This window comes from Bos indicus, chromosome 23, assembly GCF_029378745.1.
Source record: "Bos indicus isolate NIAB-ARS_2022 breed Sahiwal x Tharparkar chromosome 23, NIAB-ARS_B.indTharparkar_mat_pri_1.0, whole genome shotgun sequence".
NCBI classification, from domain to species: Eukaryota; Metazoa; Chordata; class Mammalia; order Artiodactyla; family Bovidae; genus Bos; species Bos indicus.
Window position 1 is genome coordinate 46,826,979 of NC_091782.1, and position 21,032 is coordinate 46,848,010.

Sequence of the window (21,032 nt, forward strand, 5' to 3'; positions counted from 1 at the left end):
TCAAGAGAGACCTGTGCTTAATCAGGTAAATGGCTTTGATGTTTTTTTAAAGCACTTTTCCCTTTCCCCCAAATAAAACAAATTGTGAGAGTAAAATGAGAGATGTGAAAATTATTTGGAAGCTGAATGCCAACATAGGAGTACCTTATCAATAAAATGGGCCTGTACAGCTCCTCCAAATACTTGTTTAAAAGTACAACAGCAGTTGTACTTTCGATTTGAAATGCTCATCTCTTCTCACTCACCTGGCAAAAAGTCTCTAGTTTAGGCAAGCTCCAAATACACCTACAGATGCACTAAAGCTTAAAGCTGTAGCAGGTATGGCAAATGTCAAGTTCAAGGTGTCAAACTGGTCCAGGTTTCAAAATGTCCAAGAATAACAGACCTAAACTGATGGTGTCCCATTGAAAGTTTCAACCTGCATTTAAGGAAAGACAAGAGAAGCTAACTGATTTTCATGTTTACTGCAGAAGATGTGGTCATAGACTAAGTCTAACATGAGGCTTCCTGGGCACAAGAAGTCAGAACGAGGGAGAAGTCCCAGGTCTGATACCCTCCCACTCTTGTCAACACACACAGGGCCTTCAACAGTCTGAAGTCTCCCAAAATTGGTGTTTTCTCAGCCCTACAATGTCTCTGACCCATCTCTCTATCTTCCCTTATTTTCCACGTCAAAGACAACACATGTGGGACTTCCCTGGCAGTCCAGCGGTTAAGACTTTGCCTTCCAATGCAGGGCGATACGGGTTTGATCCCTGGTGGAGGAGCTAAGATCCCACGTGCCTCGAGGCCAAAAAACCAAAGCAAAGACATAAAACAGAAGCAATATTGTAACAAAGTCAATAAAGACTTTAAAAATGGCTCATTTTTTTTTTTAATCTTAAAACAACAACAACAAAGACAATACAAGTGTCTTCTTGTAAGACATCCTAGAGTCCTACCCATTGATACTAATTCCCACCAAAAAAAAGCAAACGGGACAGGAGCTCTGCCATTTTATGAAAATCTGTTTGGTCCTTTCTCTGGTCTGTTAAGTGCCGTCCTGATTTCCTTAATGACCTGGAGTGCACGTGTATCTCCGAGGCCACTAAGACCACGCTGCGTACTGAGACTTGTGCTTTTCAGGTCGGACTCTCTGGAGCTGAAGAGACCAACACCATCTCTGCAAAACAACAAGCAAAGCCAAGAAGCCCGCTTACAGCAGGATCATGGTGGTTGATGACTGCAGGCAGCCGACAGGCAAGTCAAGAGCATCTTTCGGGGTTTTATGCTGACAGCTTTGGCTTCCTTATCTTGTACATATTTGGTTTTGAGAACGCAAGGAATTTGCTAGCTGAGCAAGTTTATCCACTGCTTTCTAAGCAGGCTGTTTCCCACTGAGGTCTGTTTCTGAAAAATTCTCTCGGCAAACTTTGCTGCCAAAGCAGCACACGGTTCAGTGGGACGGTTTAAACCTGAGACAAGTCCTCTCTAAAATCCCAACGTGCATGGTATGGAAACGACTCTGAAATAGAGGTACCTGGACTTACTATTAAAACTCACGGCAAAGTCTAGGAGGACATCAACCTTCCTCCTGCACAGGATGCATGAGAGGAGGGAGCCCATGGGACAGGGTGTTTGCTGAGCGCCCCCTGCAACAGGAGATATTACCTCATTCACTGGTGAGGTAACTGAAGATCACAGAAGTGAATCAACCTGGCCAAGTTAAAATCCTAAATGGCAGAACAGGAATTCAAAATCAAGTTTCACAGTATAAGACTGGTTGTGATACACAGGTATATTCCTCTTATCCCAACAGGTTGACCAACTCTGCAATTAAAAATCACCAAAGTATAGACTTTTAAAGACCATTATGCAATGAGCTGGAGCATGAATTTATGAAAAATAGAAAAATCAAGGTCCAGATTAATGACCTGCCAAAATCATAAAGTTAATGTGGTTTTCCAATTTGTAAGTGACCCTTGAACACTGTATCTTAACCTTCTTTGGAAAATTAGTGACAACCTGGAAACTCTTGGTTTTTCTTGTATTTCACTTCCTCACATGTATCTTTATCAGAAAAATATACATTAATATATGTTATGGAGATGAGTCCAGAAGTATAGGCTGATTTAATTAGGGTTGGTTCACAGATAAGAATGGCCAAAAGCCAGGATAAAATGAAATAGAACTCTTACACCATCTAGTGATAAAACTCTCTCTTTGCAGGAAAACCAACTAATGTATTTCCATTTTACAATTCAATCCCTAGAACTCTGAGCCTGAAGAATATTCATAAAATTGGCCAAAAGAAAAATGATAACAATGAATTGTTGTTTAGTTACTAAGTCGTGTCCGACTCTTTTGCAGCCTCATGGTCTGTATCCCGCCAGGCTCCTCTGTCCATAGGATTCTTCAGGCAAGAATACTGGAGTGGGTTGCCATTTCCCTCTCCAGGGCATCTTCTGGACCCAGGGATCAAGCCAGCACCTCCTGCATTGACAGGTGGATTCTTTACCACTTGAGCCATCAGGGAAGCCCCAAGAACAAAGAATACAGAAAATTAAAAGTAGACAAACAAGAATAGTAAAATGGGACAGATTATTCTGTTAAGATTCTGATAGAAGCTGGATATAAACCCCAGTTCTACTCCTCAAATCTGCCACAGGTCCTGTTTACCTTTTTCTTTATACCCTAAAACTTTAGGTACTATTTTATGAATTAACAAATGTTCAACTTCAAAGGTGGCTCTAGTGGTAAGGAATCTGTCTGCCAATGCAGGAGACGCAAGAAGTGCAGGTTCAGTCCCTGGTCGGGACAATCCCCTGGAGGAAGAAATGGCAACCCACTCCAGTTATTTTTGCCTTGAAAAACCCATGGACAGAGGAGACTGGCGGGCTACAGTCCATGGGGTTGCAGAGAGTAGGGCACAACTGAGTGACTGAGCATATACACAACTTTAAAACGTCTAAGTGTCCACTTGATAAGTCTGAGATATTCCTCCTCCCCAATAACTCATTCTCCATCGGAAAACAAGCTCAGGACTTCCCTGGTGGTCCAGTGGCTAAGATCCTGCCTGCCAATGAGGGGAACACGTGTTGGCCCCTGGTCTGGGAAGGTGCCACAAGCCACAGGGCAACTGAGCCCGTGTGCCACGACCACTGAGCAGGCCTGACGCCACTGCTGCTTGCGCTGCGTCTGCACAAGAGAAGCCGCCGCAGTGAGAGGCCCGCGGGCCGCAATGAAGAGTGGCCCCGACTCATCACAACTAGAGAAAACAAAGCCTGCGTGCAGCACCAAAGACCCGGCACAGCCAAAAATATAAACTTTTTATAAAAGGAAGAAAGAAAACAAGTTCTGTCTAAGAACTGAGGATCTTTCTTCTAGATTACTTTCCCCTCTGGTCTTATTCTAAATGGGTGGCAACAGATATGAAATCCAATGCTTTCTTTTGATGCTCAGTGAATTATCAAGGTACCCAAAGACAGATTTCCTTTTACAAAAATACTATAAAAATATTACTTCAAGAGCCCAAAAGAATAAAATCAAAAAGGAAAATTTTAATCTCAAGATTTTTATCTTAAGGACCTTTTAAGACTCATGGTCAGGAAGGAAAATATATTTAATAATTTTATAAATCTTATGGTTGAATGAAGAAGTTACCTAGAAAAAAGAAAATACATTTTAATGAAGTGATACATGAAATAAGTCAGTATATGTGGGGGAAAAAAAAAGTCTACTTATACTTTCTTTGCACAATTTTTAAAGTTAATCAAGTTTTCATACCAGCAGGGTTTGTTAACAATTACAGTCACTGGCTTTGTTGGCCCCAATCTCTTTTTAGGCTGGAGATTAGTGGACCCTAACTGGGTAACTAGTACCATGCCTTAGGAATCCCCAACAAAAATTCAAAATATGCTTAGATTTGGCAATACAAATCTTGAGGATGATTTTTCAAATCCCCGTATTGCCATCTGGTCTTTGTCTTACCTCATTACAGAGCTTCCCTGGTAGCTCAGTTGGTAAAGAATCCGATTGCAATGCAGGAGACCTCGGTTCGATCCCTGCGTTGGGAAGATCCCCTGGAGCAGGGAATGACTACTCACTCGTGTTCTGGCCTGAAGAATTCCATGGGCTGTATAGTCCAAGGGGCTGCAAAGAGTCGGACACGACTGAGTGACTGACCGATCTCATTACCGGCTCCCTGATACTTCGCAGAAACCAGCACAGCACAGTGGGGGAAAAATATAGGTAATAAAATAAGAAAAGCCCACTTCAGCATTATTAGCTGTGTGACTTTGAGAAGCTGCTCACCCTCTCTGAACCTCAAATGCGTCACTCATAAAGTGAAGGATTACCTTCAGAATTCTTAGTAATCCCCTTAGCCTGAAAGGCTACGTGTTAAAGAATGCCTATGAGGTGTCTAACAGACTAAGTACTCAGTAAAGGGTAGTCATTTATTAATAAAAGTGACAATGGGCTCTTTAATACAGTGATTCTTAGAAGCAGATCCTTATGTGGCCTGGCACTGTCCTCCGTAAAACTGTGAAGTAGGCCAGGTTTGTCTCTTACATGTGATCAACTTCTCAGTGCTATCTTCCAAATCCACTGTAAAACTGGCCCAGAAAAGCCGACCAAAGGGTAAGAGGAGACATTTGGCCTTGTGTCAGGTTTGAGTCTGCAAGGAATGAGTTGAAAATGTATGTCATAAAGAGACACACACCCTATAAAGCTTTTAAAGACAGGTTTATTTATATATAAGTGCATGAAGTTGAATACAGAAACTTTATTAAAATACTGTATATTACAAATTTTAACCCAATAAATTCTGTGTAATGACATTTAAGTGCTGGAACAGTTGTTCTGTGTGTATCAGTAAAGAGTTCACCCTGTACATTACAAAGCGGAGAGACACATACGGACCTCAGAAATGGTCCTGAGATTAGACGGTGTGTGATGTTAATTGTGCATCTTTTCTGTAAAGCAATGAATTGGAACCTAGACCTTGTCTTTGCAGACCAACGTTCTGTAAATCAAAAATAACTTGCATATATTTATTGCTGCCCTTTGAAGAAAATGAGTGGTGGAAAATAATTTAAAAATAAAGATCAACATTTCTATGCTTACCACAATCAAACCCGATGCTTACTACAGTTAAAATTCACTGCAAAGTTTGTGTTCTCCGGGAAAGTACACTATATACACCATGGGATTTGTACATGAGTTGGAAATAAAAAATTGCTTATATAAAATTAAAAATCAATAGTATACAATATTTACAGCTTGTTAGGCATTATAAATAAACATACTTTTTAAATAACCCTTCAAAATTAAACTGTATTATGTAAACATGCAGTACACATACTCATACAGTGTAGATTACAGTCTTAACAGAAGGGGGAACTTTGTGTTCACATAATGCAGGTTACTTCGTCACATACACCTCTGTTTTGTGCACACCCCTCCAAGGTTTCTTCTTCCTGTCTTTAAGTTTCACAGTACATTAAGTGTTTCTAGAGTAAAAAACAAAAAGTCCCTGATGGTAAACATATTCCTAAAAGTGACAATTAAGTGTCTGCCCTTGAACTACAATACGAAGCTGACACTGTTCACGCTAGCGTCTCTAGTTTACAACAAAACCAAGTTTTAACATTCCACATTTAACTGTCTTGACTACATTTTCTCCCATTTCAAACTTACTTGGAAAGAGGAAAAAAAAAAAAAAAACAAACACCACACATCATGATAATGTAATGAAAGCAGTTGTCATCTGTCAAGGATGAAATAACTGACTGTTTACTAAACCACAAGGAGTTAATTCAATTACATCCTTCCTCAGCTCTGAATTCCCAGCAACAGGCATACCAATCCTGAATTCTGCTAAATTCACTTTGCGAAAGTATCTTAACTTCCAAGGCACTAAGGCATCATTTAGCTTTTAAAAACTGCACTGTGGTTTACTAAATGATTCATCAGTGGTCTGAGCATTAACACAGTTTGCAAGTGAGTTTGTAATACCTATCAGGCAAACTATATTTTTGCTATGTAAATAAGAACATTTTAGCTGATTGAGATACAGTTGATCCCCTTGTTCTAGAATGACTAGAGTCAGGAGTTAATACTTCATGGTAGAATCCTATGAATTTTAACCTAGTTAATTAAATTAACTAAAATGAAAAATACTGTGGAATTGTATACTGTTCATCTAAATATGCAGAGCTCGTGTGTGTGTGTGTGTGTGTGTGTTTGGGAGACAGCCAGAACTTTAAAAATTCCTCCAGTGTAAATGCATGTGATATCACAAATACTAAGAAAGCATCAATAATCAGACTATCAACTCATCCAGTATTGAAAGTAAATCATTTTTAATTCAAACAGGTGCCTCTCTTTTGCCTTCTATGGAGAAAACTTAAAAATGTCCCTACCCAAAGATACTTAGTGAGGACGTATAAATACGTTAAAGACAAAGGAAACTTCTCACCACCAACAGTACTATCAAGTTACCATTCATTTATACAGGGCTATAAAAAAGGGATGATCTTTAGAAATTACCAATATGCAATATGTTCAGAAGAAAGAGTGTTACAGTTATGGTGATTATACATGATAGCTCCTCTTCCTATGTATTTATGTTACACTGCTTCCCAGTTTCAGTTACATACTTAAACGCAGTCCCCAAAAGAGGACAGGCACATCACCTCTGAGCGGAGATATATATTGGTACAGGACACCATCCTAAAAAAAAAACCACATAGGAGGTCCATGCTCTCTTGATTTGTTTACAGTATTTAATTTTCAGCAAGATTACAGCTGCATAACTGTAAGGTGTTGAGAACATTCTCTTCTAAACCAGCACTTCTATCAACAAACTGTACATATGTTTAAACTACCCCGTATGATATGTGTATGGAAGAGGGAGGAATATTAAAAAAAAAAAAAAACTGCTAAATTAGTTCTCAAAAATCAAGACAGGGTTATTATGAAACCTCAACATACATGCAATGAACATAAAGAATGTGAAAACAAGGCCCCTGTGCTCAGGGCAGGAGATGGTTACAGCTCAGCACACTGAGAAATTTGGGTGTTTCCACTAATCTAATAATGTATTAACCGGTTTATCTCCACATTTACAGAAAATACTGTATATATTAAGCGTTACTTTCTCTAAACAAATTCATAGATAAATTTTTAGACAACAGCTTCAGCCACCTCCTCAAAAACACTGTGTTGCCTACCCTGAACAGAGGTCTCTGAGGGAGTGGGGCAAACCAACCACCACACGCACGAAACCGGAGAACGATCTCATGCTCTGTGGTGCATTTAGTCTCACATATAAAGAAATGCGTTTTGCAAACATGCAGTAAACATACTCACACGGTGGCATCTGTAGTCTTACCAGAAGGGGAACCTGCGCTCACATACTGCAGGGCGTTTCGTCAAATGCGTCTGTCTTTGTGCATTACCCTTCCAACCTTTCTTCCCATCTTTAAACTTTCCCCCTGCTATAAATACTACTACATGTTTGAACATTTTTATCATTTTTTAATCAAATAATGTCCTTTTTATGCTGCAGTCTTCCTCCGCAATGTTATAAAAAGGACAGGAAAAGGGAAATTGCTGGTCAATTTCAACCACAGACATTCTCAGCCTTGAAACCGTTTACCCAGTTACCCAAGTGTTGCCAAACTTCTCTGCAATCTAGGTCACTACAATTTTTTCAGTAACTTTCCATTCTTCACATCTTAAAAACAAATAGCGACTCTTTGAAGAATTCTAAGACTTTCGGAGAGACAGGTTTGTTACAAGAGTCAAGTGGCTTGAGAATATTTCAGAAAGTCCCCAACATCTTATTATCTCTTGAATTATAAAATGGACATAAATTTAAAACAAAAGTATTACCTTTTAAGTTAAAAACAAACAAACAACAAGTAGGGCTGAAGCACGTTTGCTCCAGGGGAGAAGGGACATGGCAGACAGCACTGCCGAGTTATGTTCTCCTGCAGGCTGGGGTGGCAGGAGAGAGGTGGATGCATGGGCGAGGGGTAACCTCCCCATGCCTAGAACAAGCAGAGTAAGCTGCATGCAGTGGAGATTCAATGGATATTACGCAAGCCAGAGAAAATAAGGGGTAAGTCCTGACCACTTCTCACCTTTCCTGTTTTTTAACTAGTAATACGCACAGCCTGATACTGATTCCTGCCTGCCCTGGCCATTTCTATCACCACCAGCCCCCAGAAGCACTCTTGGAAAAATATCTGCTGATTTAAAAAAAAAAGAGGTTGAAAGTAAGTAAAGAAAGCAACATAAGAGAATTTTTTTTTAAAGTTTCCTTCTTAAAATACATGTAGGGGAAATGTGGAAATGAAAAACAATAGATGAATCTTACAAAACAATGTATTAACTTGGTATTGCAAAGTTTAATTTAAAAAATTAAAATGACTATCTATTGATCATTTCCTATTAAATACTGAGTATTTTCTTAGTATCTACAGGGGACTGATTCCAGGACCCCCGTGGGTACCAAACTTTGAGGATGCTCAAGGTCCTTATGGAAAACGGTGCAGCCCTTGCATTTAACCCACACACACCCTCCTATATAACTTTAAGTCACCCCTTGATTACTTATACTACCTCACACGATGTAAATGCTGTGTAAACACTATGAAAATGTTCTGTGTGGGGCATTTTGCTTTTTGGAGCTTTCTGGATCTTCTTTCCAAATATTTCCATCCAAGGTTGGCTGAATCCCTGAATGTGGAACCACAGATACGGAGGGCAAACTACGCATTTCCACCGTAAACAAACGGTCAGCAAGTGAGAGGTCCTGGATTCAAGCCTGTGTCACCGGCGTGGTTCCAGTGTTCTCGTTGCTGTGCCACAGCAGTGGGGTCTCAGTTTCTAAAATTCCACTTGGTGAATGAGAAAAGTCAGAACTGGGGGAGGGGGCGGGCTGGGGGAGAAGGACTTAAACTCTCAACTAGAAGCAGGATGTTCTCCCAACTGTTTTAGGATTTAAATCGTCTCAGTAGCTCTTGGTGGACTCAAGCGCAGGGATCCCATTTGGAGGTATCCTGTGCTTACTACAGAAAATACTAGGCTCAGCACTTTGTATATATTAGATCCACCAAAAATGCTTACAAAATTGAATTAGTTGGTATGTAAGTGCCAGCCTGGGCACATTGACTTGGCAGCTCCATTCTCCAGATCTTTATTACAGGTTCTCTAAACATGTTTTCCAAGAACATTTTTTTAAACTTGTTCTTGTTCCTTTACCACAAATAGGATATATGGGGTAGCTCATTTCTTTATTTCTCACTTAAAGTACAAACAAAATCTTCACATTTTGGGAGGATGGTGGAAACACATTCTGCAAATACCAAGAAAGCACACTGGGTTACAAACTGTGAACCTGCTCGGTAAACACACAGACCTAAAGGAAGAGTTAGTAACTCGTGTGAACACGGAGTACGGCCCGAGTTTAGGACTCACGTTATTGTAGACAACCAGTGGGACTGTCCAGGGGGGACTGCTGGCACCTTCTTCATTTAAAGCATTTTAAATTTTAAGCATCACTTGTAGCTCAGATGAGACCCCCTAACTCTGATCTATGGACATTTCTAACCAGTGTGTTAAGTAATTAATGATTAGTTTGGGCAGACAGGAGTCTCTTTCTCGAGGAACTGATTTCACTGTCAGCCATATTTTATTAGCATTTCTTAAGATAAAGATCTATAAACTGCCGAGGCTCTCAGCCCCCTTCCCTCTTGCATTTATCACACACACAAAAAAGTTTACTGCTAAATCACATACAAATTTTAAGAATAACCCAAATATATCAATATGGGCTTTTGTTATATCACAAACAAGGATATCTAGCACTAAGAAACCAAGAAAAATTTCCCCCAATTCAAAAATCTCAAACTTCCTCAAATCTGTTTAAAAGATCATTCAACTGAGCAAATACATTAAATTCTCCATTACATCAAAGTGTTCACTGAACAAAAGCTTTTCAATTAGACTCTATTCATATACAGCAGCTTTACATATATATGTGTGTGTGTGTGTGTGTGTGTGTATAATGACATATATGTGTATAGACATATATCATTAAATGTTTTCTTTGCCTCTATAAGAAAACCATTGACCTTTTAAAAAAAATCTCATAGAAACAGCTATTAAAACATTTCATCCATTCACACTATCAGCTGCATTTCACAACATCAGAAGAGTAACCGCTGCACAAAATCCCAATGAAAGTAACTAAGAACAATGGAAGAAACCAAAATTCCCCCCAAAGTTAAAAGCACAGGCGCAGGCACACACGCACAGCTCATACTATGAAGCGACCTGATAACGAGACAGTTGCAGGACACGCTACAAACCGATCCACCTTCTTATACTTCTATCCGAGAGCAGAAACAGGAGTTTAAATCTCTTTGGTCCATGCAGCCATACATTTAACGTGTCCAAGTTATTTTCTGGCTAATTTCAGATTCTGAACCACGTGCCCCAGCTACCTTACCAAGATAACTTTCTGAAAACATAAACTAATCACGTGTTAAAATAAATATTCATTTCTGTAGAATCTCAATTTCAATACATTATTGATAATTTCTCCCCAGGAATATGAACACTTTAAATTACTGACAGAATAAGCAAAGTAAAGGAAGAAAGTGATTCAAATCTAACAGAAAAGGAAAAGTCAAGTGGACTTGGGAGATTTAGACCTAAATTTAAGAAAACATCAGGAATATAAAGAACATGTGAAACTAATTTCAGGCTAAACATAATAAAAATAATCCACTTTAAGATTTAAAGATCTCTAAGAATGCATAGTTGCTTCTTGGCTTCTATTAAAACAGATTTCCAAACCACAGTGTTATTAAATTACCCCACCCCAAACTGGCTTCCATACTGGAAAAATACCCCCAACACATCATCGAGTTGTTGATGTATTCTGCTTTTTGGTAGAGAAAAGGTGTCGTGGGTAACAAAGGTCTTAAATTTGAATGGGAGCTAGTAGAAGCTTACTTGTTACCAAGTTAGACTATAAAAGAGTGAGGCTAGAGTATGGAGATTATCTTTTGGATTGTCCATAACTTCATATTTTCTGCAATTGGCTCTTCTGTTGAATTAACATATATGCAATCATGGGCTTCTCTGGTGGCTCAGTGGTAAAGAATCCGCCTGCCAATGTAGGAGATGCGTGTTCAATCCCTGGGTCAGGAAGATCCCCTGGAGAAGGAAGTGGCTACCCACTCCAGTATTCTTGCCTGGAGAATCCCATGGACAGAGGAGTGTGAGAGGGGCTACGGTATGTGGGGTCACAAAGAGTCAGACATGAATAGCAACTAAACAACAATGTATAATTGCATCTAGTATTCGAAAAAGTCTCAGTAGGAGATGAATTCAACCAGTTTCTACGCTTCCCTTACTTCTTACACTCTTAAATACAATTACATATGGTCAAAACCTCTTAAAATGTTTTATACCAATAACTTTTCATTCTAATAAATATCACTGTAGGTGCTAGTAAATTTAAGTAACAGAATGAAACAAGAGTTGAAAAACTGAAATGAATCACTTAAATATATGTTCAACACTGTACTGATATGCTGAGAGTAACTGCCAAATTTTAAATTTACTATATTCCCCAATTTTTACTTAGAGAAATTATGATGCTACCACACAGCCAAAATAAGATCATTCATTATTCTTCCTATATGACTTGTTTCTTAACTACAAGTGAGGCTTCTTGTTTTCACAGCCTAATTTAGGCCACTCTTTATATATATTTGATACTCCAGGATGAAAGATTGCTTACATTTTGTCAAAAATCGAGATATATGCAACAAGTAATATAATCCCACTGAGATACCAGTTGTAAAGATGTTTTCTCCATGAGATACATGGCAGAAACTTTCTTCAGAAGGATCAAGAATAGGATGTGTATTTCAGACTTTTCTTACAAAATTTATAAGAAAATTTTCAAATTAAATTTTCATGACACACAAACTACAATCAATATGTGTGACCCAAAAAGTTTTTAAATTCATAGCAACAGAATGTTTATGCATGAGGGAAACTATTAAAGAGTGTTATTTGAGTGAGTGAAAAGGATGCACCCTATAGATCTACTTTGAATCCTTGAAAGAGTCTAGCAGTTCTCCATTCAGTATTATTTTCCACGTAAAGTAAATAACAATAAATACCTAGTTTATATGAAAGCCCTAAATCCCAGAAACGTTCAACATTAAAAATCAGGTAATTTGTCTCATAATAAATGACTTGATATTCAGCACTCATACAGGATTTAGCATTACAAAACAAAATTTCTCACTACATCACCTGAATTCATGTCAAATATGTTCACAGCACTCATCTACAGCTACACTTGCAAATTTCACATGATCAATGTTAAAAAAAAAAGAGTTTGGCACATGTATCAATTCTTCAAAACGTCCCTGTAACTTAACACAACACTGTTAAGAATGATGATTCAACACCAGTGTTAACCTGATTGGCAGCTAAACAAGGTGCTTTTTCTTGTAGCTTCACGCAGCAGTGCGCCTTGCCCGGGACGGAGGCACGTAAGGTGCGGTGCGGTAGTGCAATCATTGAACACCAGAGGGCGACCTTCCCACACGGCCCGAGGCCTTGTGTTTCGACCCGCTCCTTCCACGTCCTTGTACCATCTCACGCCCACTCGCTAACGATGCCGTTTTCAGAGAATCTGGACGTCTGTTTCCTTATGTGAAGTAAAGACATTCCCACAGAAACCTCAGAGTGTGGCGAGGATCCTTGAGAAGGAGATGATGAGAGTCAGTACTGTCTGCCCAACGCCCCACACCAGGGCTTCCAAGGGGGCCATGTTCTTCCCGGCCACTCGGTAAATGCCGGCCACGGCTGCACCTGGCGAGAGAGGAGACGACACGTTCACTCCCGAGGCTCGCTGCAGGGCTGCCGCCTGGGCTCGCCTTCCCGGGAGCCAGACAGCAAGCCACCAGGCATTCTCATTCTACAGTTCTCTGCGAAAGACTTTCCATGCGACTGGTACAAGTTACACTCTACCATACCACATTCACCCACAAAACCGAGTAACAGGCTTTTCAATTCGACTGAAAAATATGTATTTATGGTATACGCTGCTTACTTGACACAAGATATGTTCATAAAAAAATGAATCACTCATTAATCTCTCAGCTGGGTGTTGACTCAGCCAGATCCCATCAGCACTTTTAAAAACATATGACACAATATATTGATGATTATAAATAATAATATAGAAAAACCACACAATATAATTTCTAAATTATTCAAGAAAAAGTTAATATTAAAGAAATTTTTATTTCTTTCAGTAAAATGAATTCTTAAACGTCATAAATAATATCAGAATTTTGAATAATGTACTTTACAATCTACCATATAAAATGGTTTAAGTATTTGAATAAAACTGTAAAATTATCTGGAGACTAGTATTTTGACATCTAATAAAAGTGGGAGATGAACCTGACATCTGTTTTAGGAAAATGCTTTAGATATCAGGCACTTCTGAGAATGAGAGACTCTCAGGCACCTTAGTGCCCTGAGGCTCTGGCTCAATACTTTCATCTTACTGCTATAGTATATATAACGGGATCTAAGAGTCTGACTTTAAAAGTACACTCAGAAATCATAAAAGGAGGAAACGTTTAAACTACGGTTATGGCATTGAACAGGTTGAGAAGGCCTTAAAACTTTTGTCTAGAAAAAACTGTCTATATATTCCTAGAATGGTCAAACGAAAGGAAAGAAGAACAGAAATGTTATTTGAAGACACTTGAATTAAATCATTTGAGATAGAAATCTACTCACAAAAATTAGCTAAGAATTAATTCCATAGTTCACCTAAATTTTCCAAATAAAAATTATTATAGTCCTCTATAGAAGATACAAATAGGAAAAGCAAATTATTAATTTAAGCCAAGGGCTTTCATATACATATTTTAAAGAAAGAAATTAAAATGCATAGTATATTTATAGTATATATGTAACTTGTCAGAAAATTTACAAATATCATCTTAAATATCATACCACTCCTGAGTATTATCACTTAATTTAAAGATGAAAAAAAGAGAGGTTGAGAGAGTTTCAGTTACTAGTCCAAGAAAATACATTTAAGTATAGAGCTGGAATTTCAATCCAGATTAGTCTGGCTATAAATTCTCCAAATCATTCTATTTTACATTTACACCAAGTGAAAAAATAGAATAAGAAATTCAGTAACTGATAATTACATCAATATTAAATAAAATTCCTAGGAGCACCAACATTTATTCAATCAAGTACAAAACTTCACTAGTGTAATTGGTCATATCCTTGAATTTTAATTTTTTTTTTTTGGCTACACAATGCAGCATGCAGGAATTCAGTTCCCCAACCAGGGATCAAACTCAAACCCCCTGCAATGGAAGTGGGGAGTCTTAACCACCAGACCACCAGGGAAGCCCTATCCTCAAATTTTAGAATTGGATAACAACCTGAAAAAAATTTAAATATCTTAGGCTTCTTTGTTATCAGAAAATATGTTTAAATAAACCTGAGAAATACTGTTTTCACTTTGGATTTTCCCTAGATTTCCATGACTATCTTCAATTTTAAAAACCGCAATTTGGCCTCCATTCTCCAGCACTAAATTCCCCTGGTGGCTCAGATGGTAAAGAATCCGCCTGCAATGCAGGAGACGTGGGTTCGATCCTTGGGTTAGGAAGATCCCCTGGAGGAGGGAACGGTAACCCATTCCAGTATTCTTGCCTGGAGAAGCCCCACAGACAGAGGAGCCTGGCGGGCGACAGTCCATGGGGTCACAAAGAGACTGAGCAACTAAAAAGAAAAAAAATTTCAAAAATGATCCAAGAGGTGAAAAACATAAGCTCAGGCTGCCTGCTGCTGCTGCTGCTAAGTTGCTTCAGTCGTGTCCTACTCTGTACGACCCCAGACGGCAGCCCACCAGGCTCCTCTGTCCCTGGGATTCTCCAGGCAAGAATACTGGAGTGGGTTGCCATTGCTTTCTCCAATGCATGAAAGTGAAAAGTGAAAGTGAAGTCGCTCAGTCGTGCCCGACTCTTCTCGACCCCATGGACTGCAGCCTATCAGGCTCCTCCATCCATGGATTTTCCAGGCAAGAGTACTGGAGTGGGGTACCATTGCCTTCTCAGGCTGCCTGGGAAGTACCAAATATTTATTTCCAACAACTCATGCTTATATAAGGTTAGGAACATGGATTTTGGAGTTAGACTTGTGGGTTAAAATCCGAGCTCACTTGTTAGTAGCTGTGTGACAATGAGCAATCACCTAACCTCTCTGTGCCTCATTCCCTCAAATGTAAAATGGGTGGGTATGAAGAGTAAGAGATAATATTTGGAAAGTATTTAGAACAGTGTCTGGCCCTACTATGTACTCCAACTTTTGATTAGTAGTTGTCTAAGTAGTACATGATAAATGAATTTCCAATCAGTGATTCATCATTCAATCAGTTCAGTTCAGTCGCTCAGTCATGCTCGACTCTTTGTGACCCCATGAACCGCAGCACGCCAGGCCTCCATGTCCATCAACAACTCCCAGAGCTTACCCAAACTCATATCCATCGAATCAGTGATGCCATCCAACCATCTTATCCTCTGTTGTCCCCTTCTCCTCCCACCTTCAATCTTTCCCAGCATCAGGGTCTTTTCCAATGAGTCAGTTCTTCACATCAGGTAGTCAAAGGATTGGAGTTTCAGCTTCAGCATCAGTCCTTCCAATGAATATTCAGGACTGATCTCCTTTAGGATGGACTGGTTGGATCTCCTTGCAGTCCAAGGGACTCTCAAGAGTCTTCTCCAACATCACAGCTCAAAAGCATCAATTCTTCAGTGCTCAGCTTTATAGTCCAACTCTCACATCCATATATGACCACTGGAAAAACCACAGCTTTGACTAGATGGACCTCTGTTGGTAAAGTAATGTCTCTCCTTTTTAATATGCTGTCTAGATTTGGTCATAGCTTTTCTTCCAAGGAGCAAGCATCATTTAACTTCATGGCTGCGGTCACCATCTGCAATGATTTTGGAGCCCAAAATACAGTCTCACTGTTTCACTGTTTCCCCATCTATTTGCCATGAAGTAATGGGACAAGATGCCATGATCTTAGTTTTCTGAATGCTGAGTTTTAAGCCAATGTTTTCACTCTCCTTTTTCCTTTTCATCAAGAGGCTCTTTAGTTCTTCTTTGCTTTCTGCCATAAGGGTGGTGTCATCTGCATATCTGAGGTTACTGATATTTCTTCCAGCAATCTTGATCCCAGCTGGTGCTTCATCCAGCCCAGCGTTTCTCATGATGTACTCTGCATATCAGTTAAATAAACAGGGTGACAATATACAGCCTTGACATACTCCTTTCCCTATTTGGAACCACCTCTGTTGTTCCACGTCCAGTTCTAACTATTGCTTTCTGACCTGCATCCAGATTTCTCAAGAGGCAGGTCAGGTGGTCTGACATTGCCATCTCTTTAAGAATTTTCCACAGTTTGTTGTGATCCACACAGTCAAAGGCTTTGGCATAGTCAATAAAGCAAAAGTAGATGCTTTCTGGAACTCTCTTGCTTTTTTGATGATCCAGCAGATATTTGCAATTTGATCTCTGGTTCCTCTGCCGTTTCTAAATCCAGCTTGAACATCTGGAAGTTCATGGTTCACGTACTGTTGAAGTCTGGCTTGGAGAATTTTGAGCATTTCTTTGCTAGCAAGTAAGATGAATGTTGTATGGAACAACTGATAGCCATTTGGAAGAAATAAATCTAGGTCCCTATTTCACACCACTCCCCAAAGTAAATTTCAGATGGATTAAAAAACTAGTTGTTAAAAACAAATAAATAAAATGAATTTCCCTTGGAAGGTTGTACTGTTCAAGGAAAAGCTTAACACAACCGTAAATAATCCACTTTTCTTTATACTTTCAAGAAACAGAGGGTAAGATCTTCAAGCCTATGATGTTAAGGGTAGAAAACCCAGTGTAAAACTCCAGTTTCCAAAATCAAGGGAGACACTGTAGTGTTATACAGAAAATAAAATGAAGAACCATCTTCCTCCCTGTGGATGATCAGGAACCAGTGTGTGAGTCACAGCTTCCCCCTGAAGGCAGCACCGCACAGCAGTTTCACCGCACTGCATCACTGCACGACCCGAAGCGCTAGCCAGAGAGGACCGCTCCCGTGGGACTCTTCAGCAAAAAGATCGCAAAGAAGACAATTTTGTGTGCCTATTAAATGGTTTTGGAAGCTGCTATTAAATACTGAGCAGACAGGAAGCAGTATTTACAAAATATATGTAGATTATAAAATTAAAGCCAACAGCTGCCCAAGTACCATCATCCAACTGTACACAGGAACGTTACTGTTTTATGTGAGGCTCCCACGGACTCCCCTGTCACACCCCAATTCCTCCCAAGTTTGGTTTTCATCATTCCTTTGCTTTTCTTCAGCATTACCACCTGCCTATATCCTCAGATATTACTTAATTTTTTAAATAAGCAAATTTTATATAAATTGATACTCTTAAGTATTTTGGAAATTTTGGCTGTTTGTGGCTCAGATGGTAAAGAATCCACCTGCAATGTGGGAGACCTAGGTTCAGTCCCTGGGTTGGGAAGATCCCCTGGAGGAGGACATGGCAACTCACTCCAGTATTCTTGCCTGGAGAATCCCATGGACAGAGCCTGTAGCCTGGTGGGCTACAGTCCATAGGGTTGCAAAGAGTTGGACACGACTGAGCAACTAAGCACAGCACATATGTCAGGAAATTATCCAGGCTGTTGTATAATATGGAGCTGTAATTCATACATTTCCACTGTTGTGCACAATTCTAAGTATGGATATACCACAACCTATTTTTCCATTTTAATGTGGATGACACTGTTTCTAATCCTTAACAATGACAAACCCTGCTTCTGTGAACATCCTTGTAACATGACCCCAGCACACATACTAAATCGAGTTTCCCTACAACATGTGGGTATGCCTGTTATGGCATTTTCAACTTTACTAGGTAATGCCAACTTGTTCCAAAGTATTTGAACCAATTTATATTCCATTTACTCCATATCCTCAGGAGCAGCTGATATCTTTAAAAACACTTTTTTTTTTTGTCAATCTGGGTAAGAGATGTTATCTCTGCAATTAATTTGTGTTCCCCTGATATTTAATGTCACAGAGCTTTTCCTCATATATCATTCAAATTTGACCATTAGGGTTTCTACTTTTATGAAATGCTTGGCATATCTTTTATGCATTTTTCTACTGGACTGTCACTTTCTTATTTGATTCATAGGGTTTTTAAAAACATAGTTTGGATATTAATCTATTGACATTTATATAAGCTAACAAATGTCTTACCCCAACTTGTGCTTTAGTTTTCACTCTTGTTAAGGTATATTTTGCTGAACAATAGCCAGCTGAAAAAGTACAAATATTGTGATCCTTATTTTCTTGGTGAAATACATGCAAGAATGAAGAGGGTAGAAGTATAATAGGGTGCATGAAATAAATGAAACATGTTTGGAATGGCCACTGTGAACAATGGCAGAAGGTATCAGCTGCTGCTGCTGCTGCTGCTGCTGCTAAGTCGCTTCAGTTGTGTCTGACTCTGTGCGACCCCATAGACGGCAGCCTACCAGGCTCCCCCATCCCTGGGATTCTCCAGGCAAGAACACTGGAGTGGGTTGCCATTTCCTTCTCCAATGCGTGAAAGTGAAAAGTGAAAGTGAAGTCGCTCAGTCGTGTCCGACTCTTAGCGACCCCACGGACTGCAGCCTACCAGGCTCCTACGCCCATGGGATTTTCCAGGCAAGAGTACTGGAGTAGGGTGCCATTGCGTTCTCTGGAAGGTATCAGCTAGAAATAAGTAAAGATTCCCCAAAGCATTAAGGAGCTAGAGAAGACTGGTATAGCAAAGATGAAGTGGAGAAAACAATTCTGCTGAATTTTTTAAATGGTTTAAAAAAAATCAAAAGAAGAGTATTATTTCATGATACATGAAAATTATATGAAATTCAAATTTCAATGTCCATAAACAAAGTTTCATTGGCATACACCCACAGTCATTTCTGATACTGAACTATCTTTGCATTTCCAGGATAACATTTTTTTTCAAACTTTAGACTTCTTGTTTCGAATTGGAGCAGAGGGAGGTCCTGAGCAGTACATATACAAGCATCCATTCTTCCCCAAACTCCCCTCCCACCCAGGCTGGCACCTAACACTGAGTAGAGACCCACGTGCTGTACAGTAGGTCCTGGTTGGTAGGATAATATTCTTGAAGCAAATGAACCTATACTTTTCCATTTTTCTGTAGTCTTCATCTTGTTTAGCAAAAAGATTACAATGATTCAGCAAACATGCTGTGCACAGCTTTTAACCTTTCCATTTTCTGCAATAATCTGGATAAATAGGAACTGTTCCCAGAAAATCTGGTAGAACTCATCTGTAAACCTCATTTGAGACTGGACTTCTTTCAGGGAGGAGGGATCTTCAATATTTCAACTGTTTAACAATATTTATTGTATTACTCATATTTTCTATTTCTTCTTATGCCAATTTTAACAATTTATATTTAGGAATATATAGCTGTGTATAAAACTGCTATTTTTATAATTCTTTATTCTACCTTTATTGTCAAGCCTGTAGTTATTTCTTCTATTTTATCCCACATTTTATTTCTCCGTCTTAACTATTTTAGAGCTAAGGCAGCAATACATTCAGCTTATTATCTCTCTAGAAAATTAGTTTTTTGCTTTGTTATTAATCTTTCATAAACTTTACTTAAAAAACAGCAATTCTTTATACTAATAAAACTAAACAACATAATTTAAAAAGATACCATGTACAACAACATTAATGTAATAAGGGTTTAGGAATTAACTTAATCAAAATGTATAACTCTCCTATTGGGAGAAGAAAAAACTTTGAAACTCTAACAAAAGAACCAGAAAATGATCTGAACAAATGGGGATATATTACATGTTCTTGGGTGGAATAATTTAATATGTCAATTCTTCCCAAATTAACCTCTACCTTGTATTAAATCCCCACAAAAATCACAGTTATACTTTTTGAGGAATTCAGTAGACATATTCTAAAATTTATATGAAAGAATAAAGGTCCATAAATAGTTATGTGAACTTTGATAAAGAAAAAAATGAGGGACCAGCTCTACCAGATATTAAGAAACAGTACAAAACAGGAGAGATAAAAAATGAGACCTTGCTGAAACAACAGCTAAAAGGACTAAAAAAATCAGAACAGAGTTCAGAGACAGATCCATGTACCCTGAGAACATAGTATACAACAAAAGATGGATCAATGGATGGATTTTTTTTTAGGATGTAGTAAAAATTGACTTACTCTGTGGAAGGAAAAAAAAAACAACCTGAAATCCTACCTAATTCCAAAAATGAAGACAGACTCTAAACCAGAAGGCAGATTATGACCTGAATGTTCAACATCTGCCTTTGCAAATAAAGTTTTATTGGAAGAAACCACGCCCATTCATTTACTGGTAACTATGACAATTGCACCCATCTCACACGATAGCAAAGTAATACTCAAAATTCTCCAAGCCAGGCTTCAGCAATACGTGAACCGTGAACTTCCAGATGTTCAAGCTGGTTTTAGAAAAGGCAGAGGAACCAGAGATCAAATTGCCAACATCCACTGGATCATCGAAAAAGCAAGACAGTTCCAGAAAAACATCTATTTCTGCTTTATTGACTATGCCAAAGCCTTTGACTGTGTGGATCACAATAAACTGTGGAAAATTCTGAAAGAAATGGGAATATCAGACCACCTGACCTGTCTCTTGAGAAACCTATAGGCAGATCAGGAAGCAACAGTTATAACTGGACATGGAACAACAGACTGGTTCCAAATAGGAAAAGGAGTACGTCAAGGCTGTATACTGTCACCCTGCTTATTTAACGTATGCAGTGTACATCATGAGAAACACTGGGCTGGAAGAAGCACAAGCTGGAATCAAGATTGC

General features: G+C 38.9%; 1 protein-coding gene across 3 annotated transcripts in view; it reads right to left on the reverse strand.

The window, feature by feature from the left end:
- The window catches only part of TMEM170B (transmembrane protein 170B), a 211,123-nt gene that overhangs the window by 164,299 nt on the left and 25,792 nt on the right, over window positions 1–21,032 (reverse strand). Inside the window, exon 3 of one of the 3 annotated variants that reach the window (XM_070778396.1) lies at window positions 4,709–12,891. The exons of the other annotated variants lie outside the window; for them this stretch is intronic. Within the exon in view, the coding sequence (XP_070634497.1) occupies window positions 12,761–12,891 (131 nt within the window). The 3' untranslated portion in view covers window positions 4,709–12,760. Of the gene's footprint in view, window positions 1–4,708; window positions 12,892–21,032 lie in introns of those variants that run through there. 3 annotated transcript variants of the gene reach the window in all.